At 37.9% G+C, this 22,945-nt stretch overlaps 1 protein-coding gene across 3 annotated transcripts in view; it reads left to right on the forward strand.

The window, feature by feature from the left end:
- The window catches only part of GDAP2 (ganglioside induced differentiation associated protein 2), a 68,547-nt gene that overhangs the window by 24,443 nt on the left and 21,159 nt on the right, over positions 1–22,945 (forward strand). For all 3 annotated transcript variants that reach the window (XM_082688012.1, XM_082688013.1, XM_082688014.1), the window contains 5 exons: positions 2,449–2,602; positions 3,007–3,095; positions 8,559–8,635; positions 10,011–10,170; positions 11,202–11,358. In XM_082688012.1, the coding sequence (XP_082544138.1) occupies positions 2,449–2,602; positions 3,007–3,095; positions 8,559–8,635; positions 10,011–10,170; positions 11,202–11,358 (637 nt within the window). The remainder of the gene's footprint in view (positions 1–2,448; positions 2,603–3,006; positions 3,096–8,558; positions 8,636–10,010; positions 10,171–11,201; positions 11,359–22,945) is intronic.

Consider the following 22,945-nt stretch of genomic DNA (forward strand, 5'->3'; position numbering starts at 1 on the left):
GTGACTGAATAAGTATTACTCGCCACTGATTACAAAACTGATCAGTGTTCTTTTTGTACAACTGTTTTCCTCTAAGTTAATTTTCTTAAGTTCCTCTAAGTTAATTTGCTTAATTTTCTAATTAACTTACTGATTCGATCCCAGACCTTAAATAATAACTGTAAACCTCTCAATAAAGTCAAAAACTTTGTTTAATCTTTCAGCTCCATCTTTTTCTTGGTAACGTCCCTCCTGGAATCCCCTGTCCTCTTTCCTCTCCAGACTGTTCTCTTTGCCTCTTGTACAGCTAACATCCTAGGAAATCCTTTTTTCTATTAAGTAGTTTGATCCACTCATTTTCTAGATCTCATGCCTTTCTCTTCTGTGATGTACTCTTTGTGAGTATATCTACCAGGAGATTTCTGAGGATGAATGGGGGCAAAATTGCTGAGATCTTCTACCTTCATACTTGTTTAAAAGTTTGGTTGGAAATGAAATTCTAAGTTGGTCATCATTTTCCAAGTTTTTGGAGGTATTGCTCCAATTTTTATTACTGCTTCTGAAAAATCAGATACTGTTCTTATTCCTGAGTCTTTGTGTGTCACTGATCTCCACCCTCCTCCACTGGAAACTTTATGATCTCATCTTATTTCGGGTGTTCTCAATTTCACAGTGAGGTACCTTGATGTGATTTGGGTATTCCGTGAGCTCCTTGGTCTAGAAACTTATCTTTCAGTTCTAGAAAATTTCTCGTTTTATTTCTTACCTAATTTCCTTCCCTTTGTATTCTCTGTTCTCTCTTTAAAGAAATCTATTGGATATTGTACCTCCTTGCTTAATCCTCCAATTTTCTTGTCTTATTATAATTTCTTTTTAGAGATTTTATTTATTTATTTGACAGAGAGAGAGAGAGAGATCACAAGTAGGGAGGGAGGCAAGCAGAGAGAGAGGGGGAAGCAGGCTCCCTGCTGAGCAGAGAGCCCGATGCAGGGCTAGATCCCAGGACCCTGAGTTCATGATCTGAGCTGAAGGCAGAGGCTTAAGCCACTGAGCCACCTAAGCACCCCATTCTTGTCTTACCTTTTATTGTCCAGCTTTTTATTTTCTGGAAGATTTCTTCAACTTTAGCTTTAACCCATCTATTGAACTTATTGTTCCTGCTATCATGTTTTTCACTTGGCTATACATTATATAAGCACTTTTTCCTGTCTCTGAATATTTCTTTCTTACAACATTCTGATTTTGTTTCAGAGGTACTATATCTTCTCTTATTTCTCAGACAGTAGTAATTATGGTTTTGGGAGTTGCTTTCTCTCTTTTTTGAGCATTGCCTTGACACCCTGTGGTCAGAGGCTTTGCTCATTTCCTGGTGATCCTCGAGTGTCAGTGCGTCAATTGTATTTATGAGGGAGGAACTGAGAAAGTGAAGGGAACCTTTGTGTGCCTGGGCAAGAGTTACTGCTTGATGGATCTAGAAGCAGAGGATGAGCAGGAGCCCTGTTGTTTTGCTGGGGAACCTCCCTTAGTTGTCAGAATCTGTGAGTCCTTTAGTTTGGGTCCCCGTAGTTTCCTGGAAAGGAATCCTTCAGGGGTCTAAGTGTGGGCATCTATGTTTTAGAAGCCAGTTAGGAGCAGAGGGCAGGAGCTGTCACTGTTGAGTGTAATACTTTAACTAAATTCCCTCTTTTCAGCCATGCCTGAGGTTCTGGAGTCCAGAAACTCTAGTTCAGCATGTCCAAAGAGTAAACCTTCCAGCTGCTATGGTGAAAAATCATTACCTTGCTGTGCTGGCTGGGGAAAGGTTGTTGCAGATTTGATTGTTTCTATGCAGACTTAACTCAGCCTCTTTTTAGTCCCACTTCACATCATAGCTTTTAGAAGTACATAGGCCTACAATTTTTAAGCCTTTCTAGTGTTCTGCAATAATAACAATAAGAATAATAGATAATGCATTTTGTACTTTGCTTGTATTGACTTATTTAGGCCTGTGAAGTAAGTACTAGTAATATTCCCATTAAATAGGCAAATGAGGCATGGAGAGGTGAAGCATCTGCCCAGGTAGCCCAGCAGGAAGGTAGTAGACAAAAGAGTTGAATCAGAGCAGTCTGTCCTGAATCCAGCACTGCCTTTCAGTGCAACGAGCTTGCTTTGTATTGGTGACACTGTTGCTATGAGCAGTTAGGTTTCTCTGCTTGCGAAATCAGTTATTTCTAGGCCACTTTCTGCCTTCCACAATTTTGATGATACCTATCAACTTCATGTCCTCTCCCATTCTCTTTGTCTCTGTTTTTTATACTTAACTGTATTGCTTCACTGTCATTTTGGGAGCAGAGATAAATGTTTGTGTTCAGTCCATATTTTTAATTGAAATTTCTCAAAATTCTTATTACTTTTCTGTTTTATGCCTACTGTTGTTGACTTTCTTTTTTCTAACACCTCCATGACTTATGTATGCTCCATTCTTCCCAGGTTGCCGGACAGGTGAAGCAAAATTGACAAAAGGATTTAATCTAGCTGCCCGGTTCATCATTCATACAGTGGGACCTAAATACAAGAGCCGCTATCGCACAGCTGCTGAAAGTTCCCTGTACAGCTGCTACAGAAACGTGCTTCAGTTGGCCAAGTACGGCTAATTCACTTCCTGGAAGCAGCATACTGTACATTGTTAAAGGCTTTAGTTTCAGAATGAAACCTAGCCATGGAAGTCAATTTTGAGGGGTTTAAATCATGTAAAAGGACTCAGACGATAAAATTAATTATCTTCACACACTAATGGGATAAAAGGAGTGGATTGAGTGACTAAAGAATTTAACCTGTTCCCATTTTACTCAGTCATTACTTCGAATATATTTCCCCCAGATGATACAGTTATAATATTGATATAATTATTAAAAAGCGTAGCTGGCTTAACTGTTATACTAGATTTGTTAAGAGGGTAGGGAAAGAGAGGTTGAGCTGCATTTTTAAGTTAATTACATATGTATGTATTATGACTGTTGGTGGTTTGTGTTTTCTGTTTGACTGCAGAGAGCAATCAATGTCTTCTGTGGGATTCTGTGTCATCAATTCTGCAAAACGAGGTTACCCTTTAGAGGATGCAACACACATAGCGCTTCGTAAGTAACACTGGAGATGCTGTGCACACACTGACTGAGCATTTTGTAAGTAGAATAGGGATGCTGTGCATACATTGGGTCTTGTGGATTTTTTTTAATAGCTATTACATAGTGATAGCTAAAGGAGATCTCTCGATGAGTAGATCATGGCACTCTCGAGGGAACTTTGTATTAATAAGGTGCTGAGCTCAATTTACTTTCTCTGGTTGATGTTTTCTCCACCTTTTCTCTGAAAAGGCTTACAGACTTGCCTATTAAATTGGTAAATGAAACCAAGTCAAGAGCTTTGCCAAATGCATTGAGTATTTGAATCAGTATTCAGAATAATCATAGCAGGCTATAACAGTGAAGTCAAAACAGATATCATAATATCTTTATATAGATAGCACTTTGCAGTTGAAACAACAGCTATCACAGATGCTCTTTGAGTATAAATCCTCGCATTGAGGTAAAGTAAAGACTGGGCTCAAACATAATGAGACACAATGTCATATGTGTTACAAAAACAGGATATTCAGCTCAAGAGAAAATGATCTCACTGTATTATTTGCAGGTTCAGACCACAGCTAGATGTTTGTATCTAGTTCTGGGTGTCCTATCTAATGAGACCCAAGCTGGAGAGCAAACAATTTGAAACCTTAGTGGTATTTGTCCTAAAGAGACCATGCATTGTTTTTGCATATATGGTTCTCATCTTGAGTATCAAAAGGAGTCTCATTGTAAATTTATTCTGTGCTGCATTTTTAGAGCAGTGGTTCTGAACCATTTTGGGAGCCATCGTAGATTACATTGAGCATCTGATGGAAGAAAGTAGAACCTTTTCCCAGAGGAATGTACATATAGAGGGAATTTGTGTGCAATTTCAGGAAGCTCATAGATTCTTCTAAGAATGGTAGATAAGGCAGGTCTAAGACTATGTCACAAGGAAGCAGACTTGGTCCCACTTAAGATGGGACTGTGTAATGGAAAGGCATTTTAAGTGAACTTCTTGTCACTGGGAATGTTCGTGCAGAAGCTAAATGACCCATCTGTTGCAGATACTCCTCACTGAGGAGCAAAACTACCCCAGATGATCTTTAAGACCCATTTCTATCTCTAGAATTTAAAGAGGAGGAGCTGAAAGTTTTGTATCCACCAAAAAATTACAAACGTATTCCAATATATAAAATTATTATTAGCCTGTAATTCTATAGCATAGAATTTAGGGTGAGGACATAAGCAGTCTTATTTAATAATAAGCTACTTTTAAGACTTATCCTACATCTCAAGGATTTTGTAGTAAACTTACATATTTTGTAATTATGGTTTTTATATATTAGACTGAGCTTCTTGAGGAGCAGAATTTTTTTCTTTTTTGCATCTCCAGTGCTTCCATATGTCAAGAATGCTTTACATGTGATACTTGCTTAAGAAATATTTATTTTAAGAAGACATAAAGAATTTCCATTTTGTTGCCTCAACAGCCCTGTGTTTTAGGTGTCCTTTTTATAAGTAAAGAGGCTCAGAAATTTATCATATTCTCTAGGTTATGCAGACTCCTGACTCCCCAAGTCTCATAACTTGTCTGTTATGCTAGATAATTCAGTTGTGCTTGAGGTTAGAACTACTTCAGTAGGAAACCAGGTTATCACTACTCTGCATGTATTCTGAACGGTGCCTTACCAAACCAAAGTTCCTGCTTTTTTTTTTTTTTTTAAGATTTTATTTATTTATTTGACAGAGATCACAAGTAGGCAGAGAGTGAGGGGGGAGCAGGCTTCCCTGCTGAGCAGGGAGCCCGATGCGGGACTCGATCCCAGAACCCTGGGATCATGACCCGAGCCGAAGGCATGAGGCTTAACCACTGAGCCACCCAGGCGCCCCAAGTTCCTGCTTTTTTATAATTCTTTCTGACAAAGCTCTTGGCAGTCTTGATGTTCTCTGATTCCTTAGTCCTTGCCCCATCATCCCATACATTGAGCTAATGTCTCTCTTTCTTATTAAAGTAATCATATAGGTCCCAGTTTAAAGAGGCAACGACATTTTATAGAAAAGGCTCTGAAAAGGGAGTCCAGAAGACTGGTTTTTGATCCCAGTTCTACCAGTCTCACCAGCTGTGTGGCCCCAGCTAAATCACTTGATAAATCACTCGATTTACCCTAGAGGTGTCAACTTTGAGCAGTACTTATAGTAAGAGCAGGTGAAAATCAACAGTGGCCATAAGGGACTTTGATGAAGCAATATCTAAGAACTGGATTAGCACAAATGAAATGGAAAATGTAAAGATGGACAAGTCAACTTCTATTTTATAAGGCCTATTTGACTTATTGTACCTTAAATCTAATAGCAAAACTATAGCATCTCATTAAAAAAAAAATACACACATACAAACAGTTGTGGCCTTTGCTCACATACTTGCTGAGCATTTAGGAAATCAATTGCAACATATGTGGGCCAATAACAAATCTAATAAATGTAAGTCTAAGTACTGAGTACCTAACTCTTTCTTACTTATTAAACTATTACCAAAATTTATTTCATTTGAAACCTAAGTAATATCCTCCTGATTATCTATCAAGACTGTCTTTTTTTTTTTTTCTTGGTTCATGTACAGTTCAATTCTTCATTAGAAGCCTAAGGAAACCTCTTCATTGAAATAAATTTATCAGGTTATTTATTAATGTAGCAAAATTTTGAGTGATTGTGTGGGAGGCCCCCTACTATATAGATGAGGATACAGTGGTGAGAAAAAAGATGACGCTCTCATTCTTATTGTGGTTCCATGTTGGGAATTTTAATGCCCCAGATGTCATTCTCCCCAGTTAAAGGGCTTTCACTAAAAGTTAGGTAAATGACATCCTGGTTGGTTGCAAAGAATAGGGCACAGATCAAACTCTGAGAGAAACCATTTGAATTGGCAGTTGGTACTAAAATCTTACAGCTGTGACATCACTCTTTCTTTTCTCCTTTGTGCAGAATTATTTTTCTTAATGAATTCTGCTGAGGGAATTCAGTTCGGTTACTGTCTGGTATTGTATTTTGTCTTCTAGTAGAAATCCTACTATTATATGCTGGGAAACCAATATATGTGAACATTAATTAAAACTTGGTGTCTGGGTGCCTAGATGGCTTAGTCGCTTAAGCATCTGACTTAATGGTCATGGGATTAGGTCCCACATCCTGCTCAGAGTCATGGGATTGGGCCCCACATCCTGCTCTGTACCCAGTGCAGAGTCTGCTTGTCCAACTCTTTCTCTGCTCCTCCCCCTACTCGCACATGTGTGCACTCTTTATCTCTAAATAAAATCTTTTTTTTTTTTTAAGATTTTTTATTTATTTATTTGACAGACAGAGATCACAAGTAGGCAGAGAGGCAGGCAGAGAGAGGGGGAAGCAGGCTCCTTGCTGAGCAGAGAGCCTGATGCGGGACTAGATCCCAGGACCCTAAGATTGGGACCCTGAGCCGAAGGCAGAGGCTTAACCCACTGAGCCACCTAGGCACCCCATCTAAATAAAATCTTAAAAATCAAAACAACTTGGTGTCAAAATAAAAGAAGGTCCCTTTTTGAAAATATATTTTTAGAAAATTGTTAAAGCAGAATAGTGAGAGAAATGAAAAATAAATTTGTCACCTAGTAGAGGGAGAATTCTAAATAGTTTAATCTTTCAATAAATCTGTCTAAGATTCTCAAGATACAGTAGTGAACAAGGTAGGCAATATGTAGACCCATAACCAGACCCATAGAATGTTACTTCAGCTACTAGTTATTTTTGAATGATTGTTTGCCATATCTTAAGATGTGCTAGGTTCTGGTAATATTAATGTAAGATATACTTGGCCTTCAGCAAGCTCGCAGTCTAGCTATAATATGGAATGAGAAGTTCACAAATGGAGGGCCTTTCAGGTTATAGGAAGAACACAAGGAAGGTTGGAGTTCCGTACAAACCGGATGGCCTTGGACTGGGTCTTGAAAATGAGGAGGAGTTCACTAATAGGTCATGGTGAATGAATGGTATTCTAGTCAAAGGTAACCATGCAAGCAGAGGCAGGGTAGCATGAAAGTTAAGTGGAATGTTGTGAGTACAACAAAGAAGCCAACTGGCTGAAAGTAAGGTCTGTGGGAGGATGATGGGAAATAGGACTAAAGGGCAGGGTTGGAGGGGTGGCCAGTTGAAGTCTAAGTGTGGCAAACAATGCTGGAGACTTAGATCCTAACCTAGAAGCAGTGCAGAGCCTCAGAATTATTTAGTAAGGAGGGTGACAAGGGAAGAAAGATAACTCAGGCAACAGTGAATATATAGACCTGGAAAAGAGAAACAAGAAAACAAGAGCTTATTGCTGAAGTCTTCTTGAGCATTAAGATCCTAAGAACAGCTGGAAGACGGAAGGAATGGATGTCAGAAATAGCAGCAGAATTTAAAGGACATGATAACCCATTGAAAATGCATAATGAAAGGAGAGGTGAAAAAAGTGTTAAAAAAAAAAATCAGGATTTGAGCTTGGATGAGTGATTTGATGTTGCTATGTTATAAAATATATAGGTAGAGGAACAGATTTTTGGGGGAAAGATGGAGGTCAATTTTGGATCTCTGAAGTTCAAGGTTTCTGGTTATCTGGGCAAATATGCCCAGAAGGCAGTAGGGAATTTAGCTGTTTTATTCAGAAAACAATATAAAGCTTTGAGAATGTCAGTGTTTACATTGGTGCTAAGCCAGCAAAGTGGTGAGCTAAAGAGAATTTATTTATTTATTTATTATATATTCATAATATATATTTATCATATATTTGTAATATATATATTTCTTGATATATATATATATATCAAGAAAATAAATGTGGAGGACAACATTTTTAAAAGGTAGGGCATGGACATGTACAACTAAAGCTAGAGAAATCTCTAGTGAGATAAGGACTGAGGGAAGGCCATTAGGTTTCATTAATAGGAAATTGATAGGGAAGAATCAGGATAACGTAGAAATTAAGAAAAAAAGAATTCCCCTTTGGTCAGTGGGATTTTGACAGGGTTGCAATGCTGAGTAGTTCCCTGAATTCTATAACTAAATGAATGGTCAGATAGAGAGGCTCCAAGGAATAAAAATACACTGGATAAGGAAGACTTGTTTGGAATCAGCATCTTCTATAGCCAGACACTGTTCTAAAAGTTGGCAATAAAGCAGTAAATAAAATAAAGCTCTTTCTGGCGGGGTACTTTCATTCTAGCAGATGGGGCAGGGAGGGCGGAGAAGATCTAAAATAAGCAAGAGACTCCAGAAAATGTCTATAATATTTGCTCTGGAGGAAAGCAAATCAGAGGAGTGTTAGATACAGTACTCTGGGCAGGCTTCACTGATGTGTCATTGAGCAGAGAGCTGACTGAAATGAGGAGTGATCCATTATAAAAATAAAACTTTGAAGAGTTTAAGTTTTCTTCACACAGGTTATTTCTTATTTATTGAATAATTTTTTTCTATTCCTTTCCTTAGGCACTGTAAGGAGATTCCTAGAAATTCATGGAGAGACCATTGAAAAAGTAGTATTTGCTGTCTCTGAACTAGAAGAGGTATTTTGCTAATTATGTTGCATTGTTTTAATCTCATTTTTGTTTGCCTTTGCCTCATCATTATTTACTGAATTGCCAGCAGGCAAATTCTAGGTATCTGTGAATGTATTTGGCAGTGGGCCTTACCATCCTTTGTTAAAAAGAACACGTATTAGAGACTAAAAACAAGTTAAGAACAAGTATTTAGTCATGTTTTTACTGCTAAACTTGTTTTCATTTCATGAAATCTTACAAGGTGTTATTTTGCTTTGCTCCCTGTATTAGCTCTTGAAATCTCTCAAGGCATCACCTTATAATCCAAGTACTGGGTACCTGGGCAGTATAACTGGAAAATTGATGTGCTGGGAAAGCCTTGGGTCTACCTTACCTAGAATCATGACATCCCAGCCTAGTGACTAGCATTGAATAAGTTGTGAGGTTTATGTTTTGTTTTGTTGTGTGTAGTAAGGTTTAGTATGTTTCAATTAAATTTAGAGCCATTTTAGAAAAGAGTTCTTTTTCTTTTAACCCTTTTTAAATTTTACTTAGTTTTAGTGTGCTCTATCCAGTTCAGTTTGTATTATTTTTGCTGTTTTGTGTCCTTGGGCAAGTTACTTAATCTCTCTATGCTTTGATAAAATAGGAGTATTAGTAGTACTTATATCGCAGGAGTACAGTGATGAATGAGTTGACACATGTGAAATATCCATTCATGGTATTAATAGTGATATACATGATTATAAATACTTTTGAAATTGCTGAAATGAGGCACATTTCTTGTTTGCTATCTCTTCTTGTTTCATCTGGTTTACCTATTCATTCAGTGATCTTTTGCTGAGTATCTGTATCTTCCAAGTTTATTACACTAGATTCTGTTAATACACCAGTTGAACAAGTGAGGGTCATTGTCCTCAAGGACTCCATTGTCTGTTGGGTCATTGTCCTCAAGGACTCCATTGTCAGATAAGTTATGGCAATTACGATAAGTGCATTACTGAAGGTATGGAATGGATAGGAGCGCATAACTGCAGCCTGCACAAGGTTAAAAGCTTCCCATGGGAGGTGATACACTTGAAATCATTGTAAAAAATAAATAAGATACTCCAAGGGAGGGGCAAATGACAATAGGACAGGAGTGGGAGGACTTAACTTACGCATACATTGGTTCAGTGACTTGATGTTGGATGGGAGTCACGTTTAACTTGACCTTCTGACAATATCCTGACCTTTAACGTATTAACTCTTTGAGGGTCCCAGATAGCATCTAGTTGAGCTTAGAAGCAGTAAGGTTTTTATTCTTGATGGAGGCTGTCTTCCCAGTGTCTGAAACAGCACCAAGCTCGTGTGCTTCGTTACTTCATTATTTTTCACAGAATGTCTTGCTTTTCTGACACAGGCTACTTACCAAAAGCTGCTACCTCTGTACTTCCCAAGGTCACTAAAGGAGGAATACCGATCATTGCCATATCTACCTGCAGATATTGGAAATGCAGAAGGGGAGCCTGTGGTACCTGAACGACAGATTAGAATATGTGAAAAACCTGGTGCCCCAGAAGGTGAGTTATGCTGTTCTTAATTTCCCTCTTTTATCAGGAACTGATAAAACACACCATCAGTAATTATGGAGAAAGTTCAGTCTACCTTTGGGGAGCTCTCTGTGGTGTGACATTAAGTTCAGGCCCCACTTGGATATTTTTAGAGTCTTAATCTTGTTAAAATTTAGTCTTTTAAGTTAAAATACATATATTTATACACCTACCCCCACCCACACACAAAGTATCAAGTCTCTTAGGAGTAGAGATTCAGAGGTGGATATAACAACATTTGCACCTTCATGAAGTTCACAGTTGTATGCAGGACCCTGTTGAGATAGCAATCAAGTAAAGTGGGGAACCCAGTAAGAGACAGATGACCCATTCCCAAAATACTGACTTCTAGCCAAACATAAAATGATCATCTGAATACATTAGAAAGTTGATCTATTAATTTGTAGTGAGAACTAGAACTCATATGAGCCAGATGATTATGCAGGCATGACAGGTATAGAAAATGAGGATGCTAAATTAGAGTGAAGATATATCTTAGTGAATGTGGATCGTACCCTACAGCCCTGGTCCAGTCATCTCCCTTTGAGAATTATCTGACAAAAGGACTCCAGTTTTTGAATCAATTTATCATGTGCTCCCTCCTTTAGTAGAGATAAATGACCCCAAACATTTGTTCTTTATATTTCCCTTCTGTTAGATGCAGTGCTGTAACCCTTTTTTAAACCTACATACAGTGTAACTAATTCTATCTTTTTGCATATCATTACATTCTGCTCTTTCCTTCTTAAGGCTATACCCAGGTCATCTTGATTTGATTTCATGTATTCCTAAAACTTCTGTCACACAAGGACAGGTGGTTTCTTGCATTACTTCAATTGTTCAAATGCCTAAATCTGATTTCAGTTTGATTCTTAAAAAAATAGCCTCAACCCCAGTTTTTTTTATTATGCCACAGTCTTCCCTGTTGCATCATTCATAATCTGTAGCGTTTACTGTCAGGTTTTGTCATAAGCTCTCTGTTGATAGTATTTTTGTTATAGAAACCCAAGAAGAGGAAGCTGAAGGCTTGGGAGTTGACCTCTCTTTCATCGGCTCTCATGCTTTTGCTCGAATGGAAGGAGATATTGACAAGCAAAGACGACTGATCCTTCAGGGACAGTTATCAGAGGCAGCCCTGCAGAAGCAGCATCAAAGAAAGTAAGGCAAACCCCTTTGTACTGATAGACATGGAAGGACAGGAGAAATAAGCAAGGAGCCTACATCTGCTAAATGTTCTACATATAATGTGTTCTCATCTGTTCTTCATGACAATCTGCTGAGGAAGATAGCAACCCCTTTTTCTAGATGCAGAAATTCAAAGTTAATTTTATCAGTTGCACAGTTAATTTGTGGTGAAGCCAGTATTCAGATGCACATCTGATTTCAGAGCTCCTGATCTTCCTGCAGTAATTTTTGTGCCTCTGGGTGAAGTTAGGTTCTTAAAGTAGAACAGGAAAAGAGAAAGCAGAGTTGTGAAGTTTTTACTTTTCTGTATTTGTAACTAAAACATAATCTACAGTTTTGTTCAATTTAAAAGCCCTTTACTTCTCCCCAATTTATCCCAAGGACCTTATAAAGCCATTCCATTTCTTTCATGTTTTCTGTTTTTCTTTTTTAGTTTCAATTCAATTAATTAACATGTAGTATAATATTAGCTTCAGAGATAGAGGTTAGTAATTCATCAGTTTTATATAACATCCAGTGCTCATTACATCCTGTGCTCCCTTAATGTCCATCAAGCTCTTATCCCATCCCATGACCTCCCTCCCCTCTCGCAACCCCTCAGTTTGTTTTCTATGATTAAGGGTCTCTTATGGTTTGCCTCCCTCTCTGATTTCGTCTTGTTTTATTTTTCCATCTCTTTCCCTATGCTCCTCTGTTTTGTTTCTTAAATTCCCCATTTGAGTGAAATCATGTGATAATTCTTTTTCTCTGATTGACTTATTTCACTTAGCATAATACGTTCTAGTTCCCATCCATGTTGTTGCACGTGGCAAGATTTTTTTTTTAAGATTTTATTTATTTAGTTAGTTATTTGACAGAGAGCACAAACAGGGGAAGCAGGAGAGGGAAAAGCAGGCTCCCCACTGAGCAGGGAGCCCAGTGTGGGGCTTGATCCCAGGACCCTAGGATCATGACCTGAGCTGAAGGCAGATGCTTAACCGACTGAGCCAGGTGCCCCAAGATTTTTTTTTTTCTTTTTTTGGCTAGCTGAGTAATATTCCATTGTATATATATTCTGCATCTTTATCCATTCATCTGTCGATGGACATCTGGGTTCCTTCCATAGTTTGGCTATTGTGGACAATGCTGCTATAAACATTGGGGGGCAGGTGCCTCTTTGGATCACTACATTCGTATCTCTGGGATAAATACCTAGTAGTGCAGTTGCTGGGTCATAGGGTAGCTCTATTTTTCAACCTTTTCAGGAACCTCCATGCTGTTTTCTAGAGTGGCTGTACCAGCTTGCCTTCCCATAAACTGTAGGAGGGTTCCCCTTTCTCCGCATTCTCACCAACATCTGTGCTTTCCTGGCTTGTTAATTTTAGCCATTCTGACTGGTGTGAGGTGGTATCTCATTGTGGTTTTGATTTGTATTTCCCTAATGCTGAATGAAGTTGACCATTTTTTCATGTGTCTGGTGGCCATTTGGATATGTTCTTTGGAAAAATGTCTGTTCATGTTTTCTGCCCATTTCTTGATTGGATTATTTGTTCTTTTGGTGTTGAGTTTGATAAGTTCTTTATAGATCTTGGATACTAGCCCTTTATCTGATAAGACATTTGCAAATATCTTCTCCCATTTTGTAGATTGTCTTTTAGTTTTGTTGACTGTTTCCTCTGCTGTGTAAAGCCTTTGTTTTTGTTTTTTTTTTTTAAACATTTTATTTAATTTGAGAGAGAGGGAGAGACAGTGGTAGTAAGATAGTAAGAGAGAGCACAAGCAGGGAGGAGAGGGAGAAGCAGGCTCCTGCTGAGCAAGGAGCCCAACGTGGGGTTCAATCCCAGGACCAGGATGGTGACTTGAGCCAAAGGCAGGAGCTTAACGATTGAGCCACCCATGCGCCCCTGCAGAACCTTTTTATCTTGATGAAATCCCAATAATTCATTTTTGCTTTTGTTTCCCTTGCCTTTGGAGATGTGTCTAGCAAGAAGTTGGTGCAGCAGGGTTCAGAGAGATTTCTGCCTGTGTTCTCCTCTAGGATTTTGATGGATTTCTGTCTCACATTTAGACCTTTCATCCATTTTGAGCGTATTTTTATGTGTGGTGTAAGAAAATGGTCCAGTTTCATTGTTCTGCATGTAGCTGTCCAATTTTCCCAACACCATTTGTTGAAGAGACTCTTTTTCCATTGGATATTCTTTCCTACTTTGTTGAAGATTAGTTGACCACAGAGTTGAAGGTCAATTTCTGGGCTCTCTATTCTGTTCCATTGATCTATGTGTCTGTTTTTGTGCCAGTACCATACTGTCTTGATGGTTACAGCTTTGAAATAGAGCTTGAAGTCTGTAATTGTGATGCTGCCAACTTTGGTTTCCTTTTTCAACATTCCTCTGGCTATTCAGGGTCTTTTCTGGTTCCATACAAATTTTAGGATTGTTTGTTCCAGCTCTGTTGAAAAGTGTTGACAGTATTTTCATAGTGATTCCATTGAATGTATAGATTGCTTTGCATAGCATAGACTTTGTTTTTTTTTTTCTTTTTAAAGATTTTATTTATGGGACGCCTGGGTGGCTCAGTTGGTTAAGCGGCTGCCTTCAGCTGAGGTCATGATCCTGAAGTCCTGGGATCGAGTCCCACATTGGGCTCCTTGCTCAGCGGAGAGCCTGCTTCTCCCTCTGCTTCTGCCTGCCACTCTGTCTGCCTGTGCTCACTCTCTCTGACAAAAAAAAAAAAAAAAAAAAGGATTTTTTTTTATTTATTTGACAGTGAGAGAGATCACAAGTAGGCAAGGAGGGCCGGGGAAGCAGGCTCCCCGCTGAGCAGAGAGCCCAATGCAGGGCACCATCCCAGGACCCGGAGATCATGACCTACGCCGAAGGCAGAAGCTTAACCCACTGAGCCACCCAGTTGCCCCTAGCATAGACATTGTAACAGTATTTGTTCTTCCAGTCCTTGAGCATGGAATGTTTTTCCATTTCTTTGTGTCTTCCTCAATTTCTTTCGTAGGTGTTCTATAGTTTTCAAAGTACAGATCCTTTCCCTCTTTGGTTAGGTATATTCCTAGGTATCTTATGGTGCTTTCTAAAGCAATTCTGAATAAGTCCTTTTTAAAGCATAAAGGAAAGCAGGTTATGTACTTCTGGGTAAGCTTTTCCAAGGATTAACAGTCCTTGGAAAGCTAGCTGCTTTTCAGAAACTTTTAAAGGAAAGAAAAATGATAAACTCTAAACAGTTCATATCAGCATTATCTTATGGGGTTAGTTGAAAGGTTAACATAGGGTTGTTGTGAGCACCTGGTACTTAGCAAATTCTTGAGGTTGGTCACTGCTGTTCTGGGAACTGAGTAAATCATTGTCTCTTTTACCTTTTAGCTTTGGTACTTGCCATTCCTTTTGATTGGAATACCCTCATCCTTTAATTCCTGCCCATTCTCCAGGTTTCACCTTAAAAGTACTTTCTTCTGAAAATTTAACTCCCTGGAGATAAGCCAGGATAGACAGAAGAGAAATCTGGAACAGGTGCCTCCTCCTCGATTTCTTTTTCAGAAAGAAATATACTTAACCAAAGCATAGCATTAGCATTTATCACAGTATATTGCAGTGATGTGTGGTTGTTTTAAGTCTCTATCCATAAACTGGGAGTGGTCTAGATGGCCTCTGGAATTCCTCACAGAATTAGATAGAATGCTGTGTCTCTGTGAGTTTCTGGTCTTCATGTTATTTTGATTTTATATTTAGAATTAACAGCAAATTTGCCACTAGGTGGCAGCAATGACTAGCTTTTGCAAAGGCAGTCACCATCAAGTAATAGTTTTAGTGGTTTTTTAACTTGGCATGTGTAAGAATCATCTGACAAACATTTTCCCCTAAATACAGTGAGGGGGCTCTCCCTCACATGACTGGGACTTTGGCATCTGTATATATTTTGAAACTTTTTCACATTGTGATTCTTGTACTGTTAGGTCAGGATACCTTTTTCTAGTCAAAGGCAGTGGTTCTCACACAATTTAGTCTTTGTTGTTGAGGATGCCAGAGAGCTTTTGTTTACATGGTTTGTACCTACCAATATTTATCATATGAGAAATTGTTTATTAATTCATTTAAAAATAACCCATCATGTTTTTTAAAAAATAACTCTTTTAAAAAATGAGTGAGAAGATACGGCACTCACTGTCTTACATTTTTGCCAGTGTTTAAATGTTTGGCTTAATAGAAGACAGCTGGATTCTCATATCAGTGTTCAAACTGTTGGAATAAGTTATCTTGGGTGAAGTATATAAAGAAAATCTAACCTCACTTAGATATATAATTTGAAAGGGGAGGAATATGTTAATAGCCTTTCAATTAACTTATGATCTTCTTTGATATTATAACATAAATCGGTAAGTGGTAGTTTCTTAAAGCTTAGTTATAATATGGAATCTTAAAGCATATCTGTGAATTTTTATGTTCTGTCATATTAAAATGTTTGTTCTATCCTGCTCTTTGAATGGGTTTGTAATAGGAATTTACAGCATGAATTATAACATGATGGATTGTCTTTTGGAAAATACTGATTCACTGAATTTTTCAGATCTCCTAGATACTGATACATTTCATTATATGATATCAAAAAATTACATTTTGTTAATATTGCCACTGATCTCATCAGAAAAGTCTTTAAGTATTAGGAACTGTAAACTTCTGGGGATGCATACAAATTTTCCAAAAATATATGTATATTTTAAAGCTCAAGTTTTATCACTGGCAAGAAATACCATTGGCTGTTTTTCTTGAAATGATAGGGTCACTTTATTCATTTTGAGAAAACGTCTGCCAAATACTCATGTTGAATAACCACAGTTTGTCTGCCAGTCATTATTTGAAGAAAAAGTGTTCCATGAAAAAAAGCAATAGAGTTTAGCTTACAAGTCATACAGTGCCTTTCTTCAAGACAACCTCATACTTCAGTATGCAGAATTACTTTATATGCTCTTCCCATTTTATGATACATTAATCTTAAAAAGACGTGTTCCAAGGGTTGATCTAATAAAATTAATTTTATACCTCCTCATCAAAGACATTTTTAAACTGGATTTTTTCTTTATCTTTCTTTCTTTCTTTCTTCTTTTCTTTTCTTTTTTTTTTTTTTTTCCCTGTGAGAATTTTGGCAGTGAAGTACAGTGACTGCTAGTATTGAATCTGGTTCCTCCGCCCTGATTCATTCTAGAGCACTAGTAGTCTACTTAACAATGCTTTTGCACCACTGGTGCAAATGTCAACGCAGTGAAAAGGGCACATGATGTTTCAGTGTCATTGTGAAACTGTCAAAACAGTTTTGACCTTGCAAACCCCCTAAAAAAGTGGACCACACTTTGAGAACCACTGGTCACCAGTACCTTATAATTGAAAGGAGTTTTGGTGATCATCTGGTAACAGTTTTTCCAAAGTGGAGTATGCAGTCTGTAAGCATTAGAATCACCAGGGCTGCTTACTAAAAATGTGTATGCCCCACACCAAACTTCATGAATCAGAATCTCTGTGGAAGAGGCTCAGAAATCTTCTAAAGTTTCTTAAGTGATTCGTTTGTGTTTAAATACTGATCTAGTGTGTCTCCTTTACATGGGGTAAGTAATCTCCTAGACTGGCTTGCCCAGAGTTCCAGTTCACTGAGAAAGAGCCTTCAAAATGGCTGTTGTGGCACATCTCCCTTCTCTTCCACCTTCTTCAGCCCACTTAAACAAACCGGCTTCAGACAAGTTGGCAAAGGACTAGAGATTTTTTGTGTTCATATTACAAAGAACAGTGTTACCACTTTTCTCCAATCAGCCAACCTCTTCTTCTCTCTTTTTCTCTCTTACACATTCACACACCCCTCATATCTTTTCCATTTCTCCATGAGAGTTACAGATAATCTGGAAATTTTGAAGTTTGTTAGACTGGAGGCTTGTCATTGTCTCTTTCTCTCTTTAATGAGGACATTTGTTTTACTTAATAATGACTAGTTCAAGGCAGTATTTAAATAAATCTATTCACACCTTTTTGAAAAGGAGTCCAGAGCAAAGGAATAGGTTCTAGGAAGGAATATGAACACAGCATGGAAAGTACTGTCCTAGTAGAAGGCCTTGATCTTGAGATTCATATTTGTTATGCAGTCAGTAGTTTCCATTCAGTTCAGGAAACATTGGATATTTACTCTGTACAAGATAATATTCTAGGTACTGAAATATACTGAGATAAATAAGGTAGTCCTTCTGTTTTAAAGTTAATGAGTGAGCCACACCACCTTCAGATGTCAGGGGTGTGTTCTGAAGGGTGGTCAGGCTGTGTGCCCATGTAGTCAGTACATAGTTGCCAACTGACAGAAGAGCACAGCCTGTAGCTCCCAGAGCCTGAACTAAGAAATGGGCTAGGTGCCTCTCTCACACAGTTCTCTTGAGTAATAAGCTATGTCTGAATCAAAAGGTTTTCACATTTCCCATGTAAGTGTTCAGTGCCTGTGATGATTAAAGATGAGGTGTCTCATAGCTATACTGCAGAATACTTCAGAATAGTAGCAGCTCAAAAGTGTGGTCAAGGAACCAGGGACCCTTTTATAGGGAGCCTGTGAGACCACAACTAGTTTTATAACGCTACTCGGACACATTTCCCCTTTTCCTTCTCATTCCCACAGTGTTTGGTGGAGTTTTCCGAGGCTACTTACGATGTCACATTGCAGCAGATTAAATGCAGAAGCAGACGTGAGAATCCAGCAGAACTTAGAGATTTGCAAAGACATTAAAGAAGGTTAACTCTTTTCCCTAAACACAATTTTTGTCATAGAAGTTATTTTTGTTCACATAAAAAAGTTTTTTATTGTTTTGAGATTTACAAATAATTACGTTTAAAATTTCTGTTTTTATTTCTAATATGGTGAATATTGGTAGGTATAATTGACATAAACATAAAAGGGCCTTGAGACCAGAAAGTTTGAGAACTGATGACTACTTGTTTTGGAGTTTATGGTATAACTGAGCTACGAGTCATCTGTTTGCATACTCTGTCTTGTGCTTACTGTTTAAGATTGCAGGCTGTGTGTTTTTTTTTTTAATTTATTAATTTTATTTTTTCTAAATAAGGCTTTTTACATGTAATGAGTCTGGTTTCTGTTAACTGTGTTAATTGATCAAATTAAGCAAGTGAGAGAGATATATATACATATATATGTATGTATATATATACACACACACATTTTCTAAATCTGAGGAAGTAGATCTTCCATTAGCAGCATTTTTTTGAAAGCTTTCAATTCTTCCATCATTAATAGAACTAAAGTTCCCATGGATTGACTACATAGGGTTAGATCATTGCTTTCGTGGCACTGCCTTACCACATCATTCTCTCTGTGTGGTAATCCTCCCCCCCAAAAAATTAGCATGTTGTCTGGTTCTTTATTAATATTTCTAGGTTTTCTATCCAACTGTGACACTAATTTGGGTATATCATAAGGAAGAAGTTGGCTTACTACAAAAATTAGGAAGCAATATTCTTTTTCAAAGATAGAGATTTAAAACTCTTAAAAAATTCTTTTACAGTAACTTTTTCATTAGTTTTCCTCAGTCAGCTTAAGACCAGTTGCCTACAACTCTTGAGTCATTTCCCACAATAAAAACTTTATCTCCTTCATTATTAGGTATTTATTGAGCCCTTATCAATGTGCCAGGTGTCATGCTGAAAGCATACTAAAGTGACATGCAAAACAGAACAGCCTCAGCCCTCATGGAGCTTAGAATCTTGCAGAGGAGAAGAATGTTAAACTAATTATTATATGAATAACTTATTTAAGTTATAAGCTGCAGTAAGTATACCACAAGGGTCCTAAGTCAGGGTGGGGCAGTTGCCTAAGGCCAGGAAAAACTCGTGTTGACTCCAAAACCCAGGCTGTTGGTTGTACACAAATAGGTTAGTCATTAGTCTTTTAAGAGTTTTTAGGGTAAAAACTGTGCATGTGGACAGTAATTGATTAACTGGAAGAGATTGCCTTTAACTAGCTTTATGAGGACAGCAACCAACCTTAGTTGATTGCAGCCTGTTGAGAAACTATGTAGTATTTCTGCCTTCAGAGCTCTGTAGTGGCCACCTTTGCTGCCAGTTTGCCATAATTTGTGTGACTGTTTACCTATCATTATTAGTTTACCCAACAAGTAATAGAAATCTGTTTATTTGGAATAAGCTCTAAGAAAACAAGAAACTGGGCGCCTGGGTGGCTCAGTGGGTTAAGCCACTGCCTTCGGCTCAGGTCACGATCTCAAGGTCCTGAGATCGAGTCCCACGTTGGGCGCTCTGCTCAGCGGGGAGCCTGCTTCCTCCTCTTTCTCTCTCTCTCTCTTTCTCTCTCTCTCTCTCTCTCTGCCTGCTTCTCTGCCTACTTGTGATCTCTCTGTCAAATAAATACATAAAATCTTTAAAAAAAAAAGAAAAAAAGAAAAGAAACTATTTTGAGTTGATGTTTTCCTTTTTTTAGCTTTTGATTGTTGGATTGGGATAAAAGCTTACATATCTTTATTGAAATAAAATGCAGAAACAACAGCAAAAAAATGAGGTGCAGTTTATAAGAGATATAATGGAAATTTTTAAAATATTTTCTGACTAGATGAGGGAAATGAAGCATTTTTTCTCTACTGGCTGAGGAATTTTTTGCTTTTATTCCCCCCTTCCAAATACTTATTTAAAAGAAAATAAAATTGACTAGATAATCAAATCAAGCTTACATGATCCTAGAGGGAATGGAGGAGACTTAATAAAGAAAATACCAGATGAAGCTGTCAGTGTTGAGTTGCTGCCCTGGACTTCATTTCAGTCCTTAGAATCTGGAGCAGCACCAGTGTCTCAGCAATGATACTAAACCTTTCTTGAATCATAAAGCCTTTAAAATTCTCATGTAAGCTATAAGCCTTTTCCCCATGAACATGCTTGTATAGATGTTGCTTTTGCCAACCAAAATCTATTCTAGAATCTCAAGTTGTTTATCACAGATCAAGGTTCAAAACATTTTAGAGTTGATGGTATTTCATAGTTCACACCATGGACTACAGTCAATTTTAAATAGATTAAGAACTTAATTTTTTTTTTTTTTAAATTAAAACTCATGGAAGAAGCTGTAGGCTAGTATCTTTTATACCTTGGAGAAAGGACAGGTTTCTTAAACAAGATATAAAAAGCATTGACTATAAAAGAAAAAATAGCTTTGATTATATTAAAATTAAGAACACTGGCAAGTGGGGCAATGAATCTTAAGGCAAGTGAAAAGCAAAGTATAGAATGGGAGTACTCAAAGTAAATATAACTAGCAAATGATTACTATCAAGAATATACCAAGAATTCCTACAAGTAAGAAAAGAACAAATAGGCCTATAGAAAATAAACAGTATGAATAGGCATCTCACAAAAGAGGGAAACATGTCCATTGAACATGAACGGGATCCCAACATCACTAGTGACCAAAGAAATGAGATACCATTACAGACCTGACTGGCAGAAGTTAAAATCTCTGCTGATACCAAGTGTTGAGAAGGACATGGATTCACAGGATCTCATATTCACTGCTTGTAGAAGTATAAATGGGTACACCACTTTGGAAAAGAGATCTGGTCTTATTTCCTAAAACCGAATATACCTATAACCTGGCACTTCAACTCATGTGTATCTATCCAAGAGAAATCATGCACACATATACCAGGAAATATGTATCATGTTCAGTGATCAATAAGTTGATCAATAACAATAAGTTGTTTGTAGCAGTATGCACAGGAGCAAAAACCTGGGAACAGTTCCAAGTACTGGTAAGTAAGAGAGTGGATTAAAAAAACTCTAGTTTCCATATGGTACAGATACATCATGTAGTTGGCAAAGTGAATGAATAGCATTGCCACCCAGTGCTAGCAGTCTAGTAAATCTAACAAGTCAGACCCAAAAGATTGCATACAGTATAATAAGCTTTTTTTCAAAAAGTTTTTTAGGAGTACATCAGATGAACCAAAAGGATATGAAAAGGAAGCAAGAAAATGATGGATGGGCGATTCTAGAGACTGGTTATGGGGGCAGGGGCTAGAATCAAAGGGGAATGATCATGGGATTAGAGGTAGATTATTGCTGGGTGCTACCTTTTGTTTGGGGTTTCAGAATGCTTATTATTTCATTAAAAATAACTAATTAGATAACCGGTTTTAAAAACATTTTGAAGATTGATTGATTGATTGATTGATTGATTTTAGGGAGAGAGGGAGTATGCCCAAGAGTGGGGGGAGGCGCAGAGGGAGAGAAGGTCTCTCAAGCCAACTCCCCACCGAGGGCAGAGCCAGACTGGGACTCAATCTCATGACCTGAGTAGAAATCAAGAGTCAGGTGCTTAACTGACTAAGCCACCCAGGCGCCCCTAGATGATCAGTTTTTTAAAGAAAACCATGTGTGTACCCATGATGAGAGTGTTTTGAACCAAAGTTAATTCTGTTTTGTGCACCTGAATTCCAGTTTGAAAAAAGAATTTTTCAGAGTTCTTTGAACACATTGTTATTCAGCATCAGGAGTAACCCTGGAGATTGTCTGAACATATAGAGACAAATAAGATGCATTCCCTCTTTGTTGTCTAAGAGCAGAAGCAAACACTGGCTGTAAGTGGGTGAAGCCTTGTGCTAATCTTTATGGTGCAAAGAAGGGGGAGCAGTTAATTCCACATGTCTGGACCTTGCCTCCACTCCACTCCCCCTCATTCTGCCCTCCTCTCCTCCCCTTGGCATAGTGATAGAATATTTAGACTTCTGCTGGATTGCTTGTTTCATTGTGTCTTATCACAGAGTTAATTCTTTATGTGTCTATCTGATATGTTCAACTTTAAACTCTTTGAAGCCAAGGACCTTTTACTATCATTCTCAGATGCCCCCCAAAATATCTTGAATAATATTCATGTTTACTATTTCATTAAACAAAGATCTGAGTCCCTACTATGTTGCAGGCCCTGGCATGAACACAGTACATTGTTGAGAAATGAGCTAATGAATCCAAGAATGAAGTATAGAAATTAACCAACATTTACTGAATTCCTGTTGCATGATTTGTGCTAGACCAATGATGCTTATAAGCCACTTAAGATGCATTCTGTTCAGTCTTGTGAAGATGACTTAATCATAAGACAATTAGAAAACAGTACGATTGGGAATTTAGTGTGAATAACCAAGGAAGTGACTCCATGTAAAAATAGGAACAGAACATATGGATAAGGAGAACTACCATAAACATAGGTCTTCTCTTGACTTGCAAATTGTGTCTTAAACCAAAATTTAAAGCTATTTTCTCTTTGGTTTTTCAATTTACATAGGTGGGCAAGTTTCCTTTTATTTATTATTATTTTTTTTTTTAAAGGAAGGGGATAAGGGGCAGAGGACAAAGGGCAAAGGGGAGAGAGAAAATCTTTAGTAGGTTCCATGCCCAGCATGGAGCCCAACTTGCGTCTTGATCTCATGACCCTGAGATCATGGTCTTAGCTGAAATCAAGAGTCAGACTCTTAACAGACTGAGCCACCCAGGTTCCCCAAGTTTCCAAATTTAAAAAGGAAAACTGTGGAACT

The sequence above is a fragment of the Mustela nivalis genome (genome assembly GCF_964662115.1).
Source record: "Mustela nivalis genome assembly, chromosome: 10".
Classification (NCBI taxonomy): domain Eukaryota; kingdom Metazoa; phylum Chordata; class Mammalia; order Carnivora; family Mustelidae; genus Mustela; species Mustela nivalis.